General features: G+C 49.2%; 1 protein-coding gene across 2 annotated transcripts in view; it reads right to left on the bottom strand.

Moving 5' to 3' along the window:
• Positions 1-16,444, bottom strand: part of DMXL2 (Dmx like 2) — a 1,907,871-nt gene that overhangs the window by 343,828 nt on the left and 1,547,599 nt on the right. For both annotated transcript variants that reach the window (XM_078684818.1, XM_078684819.1), the window contains one exon: positions 12,388-12,526. In XM_078684818.1, the coding sequence (XP_078540944.1) occupies positions 12,388-12,526 (139 nt within the window). The remainder of the gene's footprint in view (positions 1-12,387; positions 12,527-16,444) is intronic.

The following is a 16,444-nucleotide window of genomic DNA, read 5'->3' as shown; positions in this document are numbered from 1 at the left end:
CGGGGATGTGAAAATATGCATCCTGCAGGTCCAACGCTACCATTCAGTCTCCAGGTTCGAGGGCAGCCAAGACCTGAGCCAGAGTCAACATCTTGAACTTCTCCTTCCGGATGAAGCGATCGATGTTCCTGAGGTCCAAGATTTCTCCTTCTTGGGGACCAGAAAGTACTGAGAATAACAGCCACGTCCTACTTCTGGCCCAGGAACGCGCTCAACGGTCTACTTGGCCAAGAGGGCCGTAACTTCCTGTTGGAGAAGCGCAAAGTGATCCCCCGACATGCGATGGAAATGAGGTGGCATGACTTGGGGGTAAGACTCAAAGGGGAGGGAGTAGCCCCTTCGGACGATTTGCAACACCCACCTGTCCGAAGTGACAGAACGCCAGTGGGGGAGGTGATGTTGAATCCTGCCCCCCACCAGCGTGGTTCACCCCAAAGCTCGGACTAGACTAAGTGGAGAAGTGTGGCTCAGTGGTTGGAGCGGCAGACCCTGATGCAGAGGTCTAGCCCAGGACCAGGGTTCAATTCCCCGCCTCGGCGGGTCTTGGGCTCAAAATTCCACGGACCACTATGAGAGTGACAGTAGGCAGATCAAGGTCAAGGGCCAAGGCTGCTCTACGGAGGACCACAGTATATGTGGCGCCCTCCTCCATGACAGTGGGAGGAGACAGAAAACCAGGCTCAGAGGAGAGTCAAGGCCACCTGCATGCTCTTATTCCTCCACCCACTCCTGTTCAGACTTGCACTGCCATACAAGAGGGTCCTCAGACCCATCCCAGTCACCCGCCTCCTCCACGGCCCGAGGCACAGGCTGCTGCGGTGGGGGAAGACCAGGGGAATACAAATGGTCCAACGGCACTGGGAACGTCACCGGGAATGGCGCCGGTCGGCGCTGATCCGGCTCCATGCCCCAATTAGGGTCCCAAGCCGGAGCAAAATTGTCCGGAAACACGGGCAACTGTGGAGGTGGAACGAACTGGACCCATTGCGGCCTTGGGAACGGAGCCACAGGGACACCAGGGCCAGAGCTGCCGGCGGAGGAACCTGTGGCGCCGGAGCCACCGGCAGAGGACCTTGTGGTGCCAGTGGCGGAGCTGGTGCCAAGCAAGGGCCCGAAGGCACGCCGGCAGGAGCCCTAGGCCTGAAAAGGCGGTCCGTGGCAGCAAGAAATTCTTGGACCTGGGCCAGAGTCGCCGACAGACCCAGATAAGGTGGGTAGGCAGCGGGACTCGCAGGCTCCAACGAAGCTGCGGAGGAAGAGCCCTTAGTCCCCTCGTCCGCGTCTGGAGACCGACGGGGGGACGTCTGAGAGCGTAAACGCTTCTTCAACTTTTTCTTGTGATGTCTCTTACCCGATTCCGAGGGTGAAGACTTTGACCCCGAGGAGTGATGATGATGGCTCCGTGGTCGGTCCCTCGAGCGATTCCTGGACCTCGAATGGCGCGGAGACGACTGCCGGGCCTCCAGCAGCTTTCAGGACCACTCCCACAAAGCCTTCGGAGCCATGACCAGACAGTCGGAACATGACCGAGAGTCATGGTCGCGCTCCAGACAGTAGAGACAAACGCCGAGGGGGTCATCCAACGACATCGTACAGCGACAGGCCCCGCACAATTTAAACCCAGGCATCCCTACGCGGCACCAGGAGTCAAGACTCAAGAAGTAGAGACACAAAGTCAAAAAAGTTAGTCAAAAAGTGACTAAGATACGTGTTCTAACCGAATCTGCACTTGCTGGTGCGGAAGAAGAAAGTAATAACGTCAGCGCGCACCTAAGTAGTCTCCGTGACGTCATCTCTGCGCTTACGACGCCAGCGACGGACGAGGAGCCGCATGACGCCACCTACTGACGCGCAGGGGTACTGCTGATGAAAAACTTTCCGGATCCAGTCTGACAGCTGGGGATATTCTAAGGTAAGGAATCTATCACTAACGTGTCTCTTTCAGATAGAAAATTCATGGGTCTTTTTTCCTACGATGCAACCACCAAGTCTTTAGTGCCCACCTTCGCAAGTCAAACATAGCTTCACCTTAGGAAGCAGCAAAAAGCAGGACTTTATGCAACCTATCAGCCTCCTTAACTTAAAAGAATTATCTCATTTATGTGTTAGACTTTCCTTGGCAGCAACAGTCCCTTCACCAGAAAAGTGTTCATCACCACTTCAATAAACAGAGGTTTTCCAATTCCCACTTTAGAGGTACATGGCACACGTCAGTCATGCTGCAACATCATTGTTGTTTGAAAAGCAAGTTGCTCAGCTGACCAAATAAGGAAATGCAGCTCAGTAGCTTCCACAGCAAGCACATTTTTTAGCACGAGGTGCTGTTTCATGGCTTAAAGGATGTGACTGCCAGTGGCTGAGACATTTTTCAAGCACTTCACTAATGAATGACCCTTAGGATTTTCTCAAGCCAAAGAAAGACTAATGAATTGAAAATAGTTGTGTTCCACCAGAAGTACGAGTTACTTACCTTCGGTAACAATGTATCTGGTAGAGACGATTCTTGCTGCAGATTCCTTCACGTACAATTATCTCCAGGCGTGAGACTGGATCCGGAAAACTTTTTGCCACAGCATCTCCGCGTGCCAGGAGGAGGGAAAGGGGGTGTTGGCACCACACGACTCCACCCCTGTGTCGTCCACGCACGTGACGTCAGCGAGGTCACATAAGTCCCACCCGGGGCACCTATGTCAGTTTTCTTCGGAGAACTTATCCGCGCCACAACACGGAGCCATCAGATAAAACTGTGAGAATATAGGAACAGTGTGCGAAAGAGAAAAAAGCGATGGCGGGAAACAACACCAGAAGGAGCAGTGCCAAACACTGCAGTACCCAAAGAAGGGAAAAAGAATAAGTAACAGAGCAAAGCCCTGAACAGCAACCCTGCCAGCAGAAAGATAGCAGGGGGTCTCACAGGGGCCATGTGCCAAAGACAGGACGAGGAGCCCCGTCCCTCAGGCAAGGGGAACCCCTGTAAGCAGAAGACCAAAGGGGATGCGGGAAAGGAGAAAGGAAGAAGCAGCCAGTCCTTGCTGAACAGAGGAAACGAGGCAAGGCGAAAAAGGAGGCTAAAGCACCCCACGCCCATACTGGACAACAAAACATCCGCCTCAGGCCAAAGGAAGAGGAGCACCGGAGGAGAAGAGTAAGCATGAGCGCAAAATCCGTTACGCTCGCGGATTTTGCGAATTTTCGGTAAATTCGCGATCCGCGAACTCCCGCGAATTTACCGCGAGCGGCGGATTCCGAGGGCAAAAGTTCAAGCCTTGCTGGCCTGTTGTAACTATTTTACGATGGCGCCGGCAAGCTGCCAGCGCCATCCTAAAAGAGTTACTAAATTAGCTTCAACAGGAAGCACTAATAGATAAAATAAAGCAGGTGCTCGTGCATCTGCTTTATTTTATCTATTCGAGCTTCCTGTTGAAGCTACTTTAGTAACTAGTTTAGGATGGCGCTGGCAGCTTGCCGGCGCCATCATAAAATAGTAACAGGCCAGGCAGGTGTGCCTTCTTCCCAAATATACCATCGAAAATCAGCTGTGATGCTGGACAGAGGCCTTTGCATCCTTGACTTTCACGAGCGCAATCCTCGTGCTGTTCCTGTGGCCAGGAGCTTCTGTATCTTCATCTGCTGCTCTGATCGGTCTCTGACCTTTAATACACACAAGAGGCATGTGCACTCGCATGGAAGCCCCGTCCGTTTGGCCCCGCCCACACACTCGCGGTGGGCACCGTCTTCCCGCCATTTACCCACTATGATAGCTCACTCAAGGGACCCCTGCGCCCTTCGGCGCGATTGCATAGTAACACACACCTGGTCGCTGTAGACAACTCTCTGGCACTTTAGGCAGCTGTAGTGTAGTAAAAGCACTATACATTTACCCAACGAGGTATGGCACAAAACGGTGGCGTCTTCTTGAATAAATATGAAGGGCAGGGTTCATTCTGGCACGATGGTCCAGGCACAAAAATTAAACCTCAACCGGAAGCACTTACAGATATCAATTAAGCATGTGCCCTAGTTGAAGCTTAAATTAAGTGACTCATTCATCGGCCCAAAAAACAATCGTGAGCGTTGTCAAGGCTGGGCAGATGTGCCTTCTTCCCAAATATACCATCGAAAATCAGCTGTGATGCTGGACAGAGGCCTTTGCATCCAATGACTTTCACGAGCGCAATCCTCGTGCTGTTCCTGTGGTCAGGAGCTTCTGTATCTTCATCTGCAGCTCTGATCGGTCTCTGACCTTTAATACACACAAGAGGCATGTGCACTCGCATGGAAGCCCCGCCCCAAATCCGCGGATACGCAAATCCGCAAAATCCGCGGATTTTGCGGATCCACGATCCGTGAATACGCAAATCCGCGAATCGTGGATCCGCAAAATCCGCCCATGCTTAGAGAAGAGCAACCTAGAGACTCCAACGAGAAGAGGCAGAGCAAAGGCAAGCCTCCCTCCACTGGAAACATACCCAGCGAAGGGGACAGCCGAGCCTAACACAGCCAGAAGGCAAAGTCCAGACAGAACGGCACCATCCGCAATAAGCAAGCGGAAGCCGAAAAGGGCAGCTCAAGGACCCCAAGAAAAAAACGTCCCGCGCCCTGCAGGGATAGACTGCACCCGAAAGGGAACAAGAACTCAGGGACCATCTCACCCCACAGGGAGGAGAGGAAGAACTGAGTGCAAGGCCTACTGGAAGAAGCGGACAAGGCAAGGAAGACTGTCCCACCAAAGCACCAGGAAGGCACAATGCTGCAGAAAAACAGCAGGTCAGCACCAACAAGTGCAGCCAGACGCCGAGAGTACCATGAAAGGATGCACTTAGGGCAAGCCAGACGTCAGCCGATGACCGAGAGTAAGAAGGCGAGAGGAGTATGGACACGGTCAAGGGAGGAGTCTGCACCCATAATCCAAAGGAAGTGGAACCAGGCAGAACCAAGATGCCTAGCCACTGACAGCAGGCCAGACCAGGAGAACAACGCAGTGACCCCGGAGAAAGACACCCCAGGGCTGAACTCAAGCCATCAGCAAGAGGATTGCATCTGCAACATACCTTAACGCCAAGGAGAGCAGAGGCCCAAAGGCAAACAACTCCCCAGTGCATAACAGAGCTATATAACAGCTACCACTGCACCACATAGGGCATGTTACGTCCCAAAACCTGGGCACCTCTTGGGAACAAACGTCCACAGCAGAGGGCAACAGAAAATACCTGCGGAAAATCCCACAGAAGGCTTGTCAAGCAGCCAGAGAGAAAAAACAGCAGGCCTAGTCTCAGGGCCAGCATGGTGTAGAAAACTCAAAGCAAAAACAAAGGGCCAGGTCCTGAAAGAAGGACCAAGGAGTGGGGGGACCTGGGCACCTCTGGCGAAGACCGCGTAAACAACGTGGAGACGCCCTTAGACGACACAGGGAAAAAAGCCAAGATGCGTCGGCCCGTCTCATGGGAGGATGACACCAACAAGCGCTGAACCTCCGGAGAAGAGGGGTCCGAGGATGAGTCAACGGCCTGATGCCGTTCTGGCGCATAGAGTCCGCAATCTGAGGCAGGACATCATCGTCCGATGCCAGGGGAGACGCCGGAACGACCTTCGTCACAGCGCTTGGCGCAGGAGACCGGAGCTGAGCAGGAGCCGGGGTGGCAAAGGAGCGGCGCCGGAAATGTGCCTGCCTAACCTCCGATGACGATACAGAAAAGGGGGTGGTGATGAACAGAGTGTCTGAATTAAGCAGACCACTCTTACCCAGTCCAAAGATCAGGGCTTGATCCATCACCGTTATTTATCTCACTGCCCCATCCCAGCTCAGAACCTGGCTATATGCAAATTAGTCTGTCCCTGGCCCAGTGCATCATGGGAACAGGGCAGACCAAACTACCAAGCCAATTCTTCACCAGAAAGGAGACAAGCTACCGGGGACCGGTTTCTGGCATTTCAGCCTCTTCGGCCCGGCTTGCTTGAATCCTGATGGAGCAGTGAGAAAGGGACTCATGTCTGAGTATACCCTGCCACACCTATAGTGGCCAAAAACGATACAGAAAAGGGGGTGGTGATGAACAGAGTGTCTGAATTAAGCAGACCACTCTTACCCAGTCCAAAGATCAGGGCTTGATCCATCACCGTTATTTATCTCACTGCCCCATCCCAGCTCAGAACCTGGCTATATGCAAATTAGTCTGTCCCTGGCCCAGTGCATCATGGGAACAGGGCAGACCAAACTACCAAGCCAATTCTTCACCAGAAAGGAGACAAGCTACCGGGGACCGGTTTCTGGCATTTCAGCCTCTTCGGCCCGGCTTGCTTGAATCCTGATGGAGCAGTGAGAAAGGGACTCATGTCTGAGTATGCCCTGCCACACCTGTAGTGGCCAAAAACGATACAGAAAAGGGGGTGGTGATGAACAGAGTGTCTGAATTAAGCAGACCACTCTTACCCAGTCCAAAGATCAGGGCTTGATCCATCACCGTTATTTATCTCACTGCCCCATCCCAGCTCAGAACCTGGCTATATGCAAATTAGTCTGTCCCTGGCCCAGTGCATCATGGGAACAGGGCAGACCAAACTACCAAGCCAATTCTTCACCAGAAAGGAGACAAGCTACCGGGGACCAGTTTCTGGCATTTCAGCCTCTTTGGCCCGGCTTGCTTGAATCCTGATGGAGCAGTGAGAAAGGGACTCATGTCTGAGTATACCCTGCCACACCTATAGTGGCCAAAAACGATACAGAAAAGGGGGTGGTGATGAACAGAGTGTCTGAATTAAGCAGACCACTCTTACCCAGTCCAAAGATCAGGGCTTGATCCATCACCGTTATTTATCTCACTGCCCCATCCCAGCTCAGAACCTGGCTATATGCAAATTAGTCTGTCCCTGGCCCAGTGCATCATGGGAACAGGGCAGACCAAACTACCAAGCCAATTCTTCACCAGAAAGGAGACAAGCTACCGGGGACCGGTTTCTGGCATTTCAGCCTCTTCGGCCCGGCTTGCTTGAATCCTGATGGAGCAGTGAGAAAGGGACTCATGTCTGAGTATACCCTGCCACACCTATAGTGGCCAAAAACGATACAGAAAAGGGGGTGGTGATGAACAGAGTGTCTGAATTAAGCAGACCACTCTTACCCAGTCCAAAGATCAGGGCTTGATCCATCACCGTTATTTTTCTCACTGCCCCATCCCAGCTCAGAACCTGGCTATATGCAAATTAGTCTGTCCCTGGCCCAGTGCATCATGGGAACAGGGCAGACCAAACTACCAAGCCAATCCTTACACAGTGTAAGAATTGGCTTTTGTAGTCTGGTCTGCCCTGTTCCCATGATGCACTGGGCCAGGGACAGACTAATTTGCATACAGCCGGGTTCTGAAACTGGGATGGTGCAATGAGCTAAAAAACGGTGTTGGATCTAGCCCTGATCTATTGACTGGGTGAGAGTACTCTGCTTAATTCAGAGACTCTGTCCATCACCACCCCTTGTTGTAAATAATTTTGTCCACCCTAAGCGTGGAAGGGTATACTCAGATGTGAGTCCCTTGCTCATTGCACCATCAGGATTCAAGCAAGCCGGGCCGAAGACGCCTGAAATGGCAGAAACCGGTCCCTGGAAGCTTGTTTCCTTCCCAGTGTAAGAATTGGCTTTTGTAGTCTGGTCTGCCCTGTTCCCATGATGCACTGGGCCAGGGACAGACTAATTTGCATACAGCCGGGTTCTGAAACTGGGATGGTGCAATGAGCTAAAAAATGGTGTTGGATCTAGCCCTGATCTATTGACTGGGTGAGAGTACTCTGCTTAATTCAGAGACTCTGTCCATCACCACCCCTTGTTGTAAATAATTTTGTCCACCCTAAGCGTGGAAGGGTATACTCAGATGTGAGTCCCTTGCTCATTGCACCATCAGGATTCAAGCAAGCCGGGCCGAAGACGCCTGAAATGGCAGAAACCGGTCCCCGGAAGCTTGTTTCCTTCCCAGTGTAAGAATTGGCTTTTGTAGTCTGGTCTGCCCTGTTCCCATGATGCACTGGGCCAGGGACAGACTAATTTGCATACAGCCGGGTTCTGAAACTGGGATGGTGCAATGAGCTAAAAAACGGTGTTGGATCTAGCCCTGATCTATTGACTGGGTGAGAGTACTCTGCTTAATTCAGAGACTCTGTCCATCACCACCCCTTGTTGTAAATAATTTTGTCCACCCTAAGCGTGGAAGGGTATACTCAGATGTGAGTCCCTTGCTCATTGCACCATCAGGATTCAAGCAAGCCGGGCCGAAGACGCCTGAAATGGCAGAAACCGGTCCCCGGAAGCTTGTTTCCTTCCCAGTGTAAGAATTGGCTTTTGTAGTCTGGTCTGCCCTGTTCCCATGATGCACTGGGCCAGGGACAGACTAATTTGCATACAGCCGGGTTCTGAAACTGGGATGGTGCAATGAGCTAAAAAACGGTGTTGGATCTAGCCCTGATCTATTGACTGGGTGAGAGTACTCTGCTTAATTCAGAGACTCTGTCCATCACCACCCCTTGTTGTAAATAATTTTGTCCACCCTAAGCGTGGAAGGGTATACTCAGATGTGAGTCCCTTGCTCATTGCACCATCAGGATTCAAGCAAGCCGGGCCGAAGACGCCTGAAATGGCAGAAACCGGTCCCCGGAAGCTTGTTTCCTTCCCAGTGTAAGAATTGGCTTTTGTAGTCTGGTCTGCCCTGTTCCCATGATGCACTGGGCCAGGGACAGACTAATTTGCATACAGCCGGGTTCTGAAACTGGGATGGTGCAATGAGCTAAAAAACGGTGTTGGATCTAGCCCTGATCTATTGACTGGGTGAGAGTACTCTGCTTAATTCAGAGACTCTGTCCATCACCACCCCTTGTTGTAAATAACCTCCGATGAGGCAGCAGCCTGCGTGGAGGAACAAGAGGGACCCAGGGAGGGACCAGGAGCCCCCGCCAGCCTCAACCCCTGACGAGACGAGAGGGGCCCTCTGCCGACCCTTGTGGCACCGCCAGGGCCAGCAACCGCCGGCGCCAAAGCAGCATCACCTCGGCCTCCGACAAAATTGCCTCCTGTCCTGAGGACCCGAGAGGGGGTCGGGGTTGCCACCCAGGCCCCGGCGACGTTCCGCAAGACCACAGGGACTCCTGCTTGAGTTTACGGCGTAGCAGAGGTGCCGTGGTCCGAAGGAGGGATCCCTGAAGAGCCGCACCACAGCGGCACTACATCCTCCGAGCCAGTCGACGCCGGGGCTGGAGCTGCCAGCCATGCCACGGAGGGCCCCGCACACTACAAGGGATCTGCTGACATCCCAGGAAGGGAAGAAGGAGGAGGAGAAGCCAGCGAGGCCTGCAAAGCCGCCGCATATGTCTCCATCTGGACTCTAGTTGCCCCCAAGCCGGGAAACGGCAGATAGGGGGACGACACGTGGGGTCGCACCCGCCGCAGAGAGCCTGTGCCTCCAACAGGGCAGAAACCGACCCTTGCGGACAAACTGCGACACTTACCGACAGGTGAAAGACGCTCCTGTGACTTCGAAGAGGGGCAATGTCGATGAGGGAAGTAACGGGTTTGAGAAGCCTCCGCAGGGGCCCGGTGCGTGATGACGCCGACTGGACATGCGGGCCGAAAGAAGTTTCATACGGCGCTCCCGTCGGGACTTCGGTTTCATCTGTTGGCACGCCTCACAATCAGTGGAGTCGTGGTGTTCCCCCAAACACCACATGCAGATGAAGTGAGGGTCCGTCGCCGACATCCGGCGTCCACAAGACGAGCACATTTTAAAGCCTGAAGGCATTCGCACACTGTCCCCACACACGCGCAATAGCGTAAAGGGAAAAAAGGGACGTCAACAGGCCGAGAGCACGATATGGATCCGCGTTGCACGCGGAAAAGGAAGAAACTGGCGTAGGCGTGCCGGGGTGGGACTTATGTGACCTCCCTGACGTCACGTGCGCAGACGACGCAGGGGCGGAGTCGCATGGTGCCGGTGCTCGGAGATGCTGTGGGAAAAAGATTTACGGATCCAGTCTCGCGCCTGGGATAATTCTACGTGAAGGAATCTGCGGCTAGTAGTCTCTATCAGATACCTCAGTTACATGAAATGGTCAAAGTGGACTATGGAATTATGTATCATGCATTTCCAGAGACATCACCATGCTTCCATCTCTTAAAAAATTTCATGAAATACACAATTCTAAGTTTTGCTCGTTTTATATAACAGACTTCAGTTCACCTATTATTACCCTTTTTGGAATGCATGCATATGTGGAGTAACACCCCATATTTTACTAATTATCTTGAAAGGCAGACCTTGCCTTAACCTCTCTCTTCGAATCAGTGAGACCTAACAGTCCAAAATCATCTTTCATCAAAAAATGTCTTCAATCTGCCACAACTGATCTACCATGCTTTAGGAGGTGTTAATAAAGCAGCAGCCTTATTATGGTGACATGTGCAATTGAATCCAAAGTCTGATCTGATAGATTCTGCTTGGTTTTCGCTAATGATTCAGTTTCAAAAGATTATCCAGTGTCAGCTGCATCAATATATATATTGATGACAAGAATAAGCAACAACAATGTATGGCCACCTTTATCACTGAGTAAGTTCTCCTCATCCATGGCCTTTCTTGAAGGTTTAGATTAGATATCTGGGGACAACCTCAAGACAACCTAACTCAGGAGTCAGACCTCATGGCTGAACAGGTAGATAAACCCCTGGCAACATACTCAACTGAGTCAAGTATTGATCGTATACTTTGTCAGGGTAAATTCATATGACCTGCCACCGCTATCTCAATGCACCTGACTGGTCATAAGGCAAATGATCCACAGTCTTCTCCAGTAACTGCATCAAAGAGTATGCTTATTTGGTCAAACTAATGTCAGCAATCAGAAGTCTCCATGTGACGGTACTAGAGCTACTATTTTGACTTAAAGCAAAAAGCAGCACTGATTTTGTTAGCTCTCTTTGATGCAGTGACTATACAGTCATGTGCACCCTATTCTCATTAAACATCTCCATAGTCTTGTTATTTGAGATGTGGTTTTAGATAGACTTGCATCATTTCTTCAGGGAAGAACACAGGCAGTTCATCTTTCTTCTGTTACTTTTCTAAGTCACATAGGTGTGGGGTTCCTCAGATATCCTCCATAAGACCTTCAGTATTCAATTTATGTATCACACCTTTGTTTTAACATATGCAATCTTTTGGATTTATCTTGATGTTGAAAGTTGATGACACCCAAATCATGGTCTCATTTAATAGTGGCTTGTGTCTTCTTGCTAACAAATTCCAAATCTGTAGCCCTTCAGATGAAGAACTACTAATTACAGCTAAATGGAGAGGAAACTCAATTCTTAGTCATGAAAGACCCTCTTGTTTGTAATCTTCCAGCAAGTTTCCCACAGAACTTTCCATTGTCTTGACGCTTGCTCTCTTACCAAAAGTATTAGATTTAACTTCAATTGTAAATTTTCTTTCATAAAGTAAACTATTGTCTCCTCCTCTTATTTCTACTATATTAGGATGCTGCATAAGATCATTTCACGTTTTCCTTTAGAATGTCACAAATCTGTCGTAAAGCAACCATCACCTCTTGCCTCCATTATTGCAACTCCTTATATTTAGGATTATGCAAATTACCCTGTTAGATTGACACCAACTTATTCAAAACACTTCGACAAGACTCATATTAAGCTTACCATCATGCTCCTTTATATGTTATTGTCTGTAAGAGCTTTGATGGCTTTAAGTGACAATGGTATAAATATTCATGGCGATTGGCAAGTGTTATCATGCCTTGCAGAAAAAAAGCCCCCTTTATCATTTACCAGTGCATTAAGCCCTATATTACAAACATTGGTTTCTGCTCCTCCACAGTCCACATGACCCAAAAGCCATCTATCTGGAGACCTCACCAAGGAGTATGGACATTCTTGTAGTTGGTGGCAAAACAAAGTGATCCTTTTCTGGCAGTGTCATGTACAAAGACTATTTTCCCTTTTGGAAAATGCCTCTCACAATGCTAGCATGCCCTACTGGTGTAACAGTGTGCTTTACAAATATTTAACAAAAACATTTTTTTTTTTTAATGAATTTTAAATACCTCTTCTTGCAGACATGATAATACAGTGCAGTGATAATGAAGTAAATGCAGAAAGTATCAAACTTCCAAAAAGTACATATATAAATATCCAGATATTAACCAAATGTATTCACAAAATATTAAAATGGGAATTAAATATTTGATACATAAAATAATGAGGTCATCGAACTGTATGCAAGTCTTTTATGTGATGCCATTTGTAGGGGGGAATGTTCTTATACATGTTGTATAACCAAAAATATAGTTTAAAAAAAATAAAAAATATTTGATACATAAGACAGCAGAAAGCATACATACCACGCCAGCACCAGTGGCGGTCTGACAGCTTCCCAGCCAAGGCATTGATGAAGAAGACTGCATTTGATTCATTGCAAATGAGGCTGCACTAGACTGAGGAAGAGTTGTCATGGAACCACGAAAATCAAGATCATCTGAACTGCGAAGGCATGAACACTAATTAATGTAAATACTACACAATAAGAATGACTTGTGATGAACAATGATATATGTTTAAAATAGCATGCATTGAGAGCAAATGTAAAAAAATATATGTAATATGTTAACTTGTTCCCATTACTATGTCCTTGATTATAGAGTTCATATGAATTGTTACATGTCTACAACATTACTCTTTTTTTGGTTTTAAAAAGCTTTCCTATTACGCTACAAACTGTGTCACATTACAGTGCAACAAGAAAAAAAAGCAATTATGCAGACTGCCTATTGTAATGATTCAGTTATCGAGGAAGCTGGGGTAATGAAGTTAATTTCTGTTTTTGTACAAGTTAATCTACTGACACCATTGACTATACCCTATACATTTTGTTCTAGAAAGGATAAACGTTACATGTACTAATGAAATTTCATGCACAAACCATGATGAATTTTTATAATGTATGTGAATTTATAACCGTCAAAATGTGAAATAATAAAACTTCTTCGCTTTATATCATCAAAATAACAAACAAAATTTGAACACCCACTAGTTACAGTAAAATATTCAATTACTAAAATAGGCGAGTTAAACATAATATTTTGAAAATAAAACATTGAACAATAATTATGAACTGTAATAATGAAATTCTTAATCTGAAAGGCTGACACATCCAACATGGAGCATGATCAAGTGAGTCATTGAAAAAACTGTACTTGATCACTTACATTGGCAACTACTCTATTAATGGTTCTGATTGTTTGCATTTTGTTTACTCGACCAGAGCTAGAAATAATGTATTCCTTCACCAGTGACAATGTACATTTTAACTTCTAGAAATTCAACAGGTAGGGAGGAATTGCATTCTGTGGCCTGGTTAACAATATACTTACCTTCGGCGACTATATATCTGTAAGAAACATAGGTTAGTTATAGATTCCTTACCTTTGAATTACCCCCAGGCATAAGACTGGATCCGGAAAGCTTTTTTGTCAGCAGTACCTCTGTGGTCGGGAGGTATCATCTATCGTTGCCATCGTGGTCGCTGGGATGATGTCGCGGTAGCTACCTAGATGCGGCCCTCGCGAGCTGACGTCAGTTCTGTACATGACTTTCCATGACAAAAACGTAGAGCAATGCAGGACACTGACAACTGGTGCACAAAACTAGGGCCCTGAAAGGATGTGCTTAAACCTAGAAATCAGTTTGCAGAACAGGGAGGATGGGTGGGGTGGTTAGGAATCTATAACTAACCTATGTTTCTTACAGATATATCGTTACCGAAGGTAACTAACTTGTTCATCTGAAAGAAACAGTTATTTATAGATTCCTTACCTTACAATAGATACCCCAGCAATACAAATTTTGGAGGTGGGTCTGCGAACTGAGTTCACAACAGAAAGTCCTGGAGAACAGAACGGCCAAAGAATCCATCTCTCCAGACTTGGCTTTCCAGGCAGTAGTGTTTTGTAGTACGAGGTACTTACCTTCGGTAACGATGTATCTGGTAGAGACGATTCTAGCGGCAGATTCCTTAACGTAGAATTATCCCCAGGCATGAGACTGGATCCGGAAAACTTTATGCAATCGCATCCCTGCATGCCGGGGGCACGGCACCAAGTGACTCCGCCTTGACGTCTGTGACGTCTGCGAGGATACATAAGTCCCACGTCAGTTTTCTTCGGAGAACTTTTCCGGGCCACAACGCGGAGCCATCACAAACAAAACTGTGAGAATACTGGAACAGTGTGCGAAAAACCCTGCTAAACAGAAGGGAAAGAAACAAATGGTAAGGAACAGCACAATCCAGAATAGAGCCAGGTACTAAGGCCCCGGGATCTGGAATGAAAGACCAGGGCACAGCTACTGTAAAGCAATCCTACAAACAAATACAACAGCCTCCTCCACAGAGGGCAGAAGCATATGAAAAATGCACAGCAGACCAAGAAGTCTGCAGCCACCGACCGAACAGAAAGGGACACCAAGGTCAGAACAGGAAGCTATGACCATTCAACCTCAGACAACACCAGCAGGGAGAAAGCCTCCAGAAAGTCAAAGTCGAAACCAGCCAAGGCACCTCAACCCCAAGGAATGCCAAGACAGAAGTGCAAGCCACAAGGAAAAAAGAAGTACAAGCGGAACCCACTCCGGAGATCATGGTGCAGGGGCGCCGAGTGCCTATAAAGTCAAGAATGGAGCAACAACAACAAGGCGAGCATCCCCCGAAGGAGGGAGTAAGAAGGGCACTCGCAAAATAAAACCACCCGGAGGCAGGCGAGTGCAGAACACCCTGAGGGCCTCACAGAACAGGGAGGAAGGGCTGGTCGTGAAGGAATGTACGGCTAGAATCGTCTCTACCAGATACATTGTTACCGAAGGTAAGTAACCCGTACATCTGATAGAGGCTACTACCAGCAGATTCCTTAACTTAGAATAGATACCCTAGCCATACCCAAGGGGAAGGAGGGTCTGCGAGAGAACCTCCCCAGCACAGGCGAACCCAAGACCCCAACAGGGGACAAATTGCCAGGACAGGGAATTAACCCAGTACTCCCCAACAGGGGATAAGCCACAGGGACAGGGAAAGAGCCCAGTCCCCCCCCCCCCTGCCCCCCCCCCAAGCAGACCAGAACCACAGTGTCACAGAGAACACCGCCCCACAGGGGATGTGTCACAACGACGAGCGGCAGCCCCGCCCTCACTAAGCAGGAGAAGACATTGTACCAGGGACTTCCATCGGAAGACCCAGGTACAGGCAATATGAGAGGAGACCAACAGCCAATGTACCAGGGACCTCCATCGGAAGCCCCAGGTACAGGATATAGAAAAGAAGGTCAGCAGTCAATGAACCAGGGACCTCCACCGGAAGGCCCCAGGTATAGGCAATGCGAAAGGAGGCCAAGCAGCCAATGTACCAGGGACCTCCAACGGAAGCCCCAGGTACAGGCAACGCAGAGGAGCACCAAGGAAGAAGAGCAAACCAGAGACTCCAAGGAGAAGAGCAGAAACGAGGGCAAGAGCCCTCCACCGGGAACACACCCAGCAAAGAAGGTGGCCGAACTAATCACAGCTGGATGTAAACAGGCCAGACAGAACAGCGCCTCAGTAATAAGACAGGTGGAAGAGGAAAAACATAGTCCCATAAGGATCCCGAAAAACCGGAAGCAGGGGCGCCAGACCTCACTCCAAGGCCCCAGGCCGTGGACCAGAAGAACCGGTGGGTGCTGCTGGGTGCCAACCAGCAACCAGCCGGAAAACAAGAGGAGAAACAAGTAGGACGAACCAAGTAGTCAACACAGAAAAAGAAACCCTTCTGGACACTAGACATAGGACCAGGCCAAACGGCAGACAAAAGGCAAAAACACCGCAGCACAATGCCACAGATGCCTAAGAAAACGCACCAGCGGCATACAGCAACCCCAGGAAGGGCGAGGAACCCACAAGGGGAAGTCCACACCTTCCCAGTGTAAGACAGGGCTATCCAATAGCTACAAATACCCCAAGTAGGGTAGGACACGGCCCAAAAAGTATGGGAACCACTCTTAGGGAAGAAATCCCGAATCAGAGAACAAATTTGAAAACCTGCGGCAGAAACCACAGAAGGCTTAGTAAGCACCCTAAAAGAACACTCTTTGCCAAAAGGGTCTGAACCAGCAGCCAACTGAAGAGGTAGGCCAACTCAGGACCCAGAGGGCACAGTATCCTTCACAGAAAGTGTAACATTCACCCCAACACCAGATTGCAGGAGCAGTGGGATAACACCTCCCATTAAGACCGGGAGGATCAACAAAACCACCTACTGAGGAGGAGGAGGAGGACGGACCCCAGCAAGAAGACGCTGAATAGCGGAGTCCGCATGAGTGTTAAACAGAAGGACACCGTCAAAGGGTAGATCAACCAGACGCTCTCTGATACTTTAAG

This window comes from Lissotriton helveticus, chromosome 3_2 (genome assembly GCF_964261635.1).
Source record: "Lissotriton helveticus chromosome 3_2, aLisHel1.1, whole genome shotgun sequence".
Classification (NCBI taxonomy): Eukaryota; Metazoa; Chordata; class Amphibia; order Caudata; family Salamandridae; genus Lissotriton; species Lissotriton helveticus.
The sequence above is the reverse complement of the archived record's forward strand: the minus strand, read 5'-3'. Positions and strand labels throughout refer to the sequence as shown.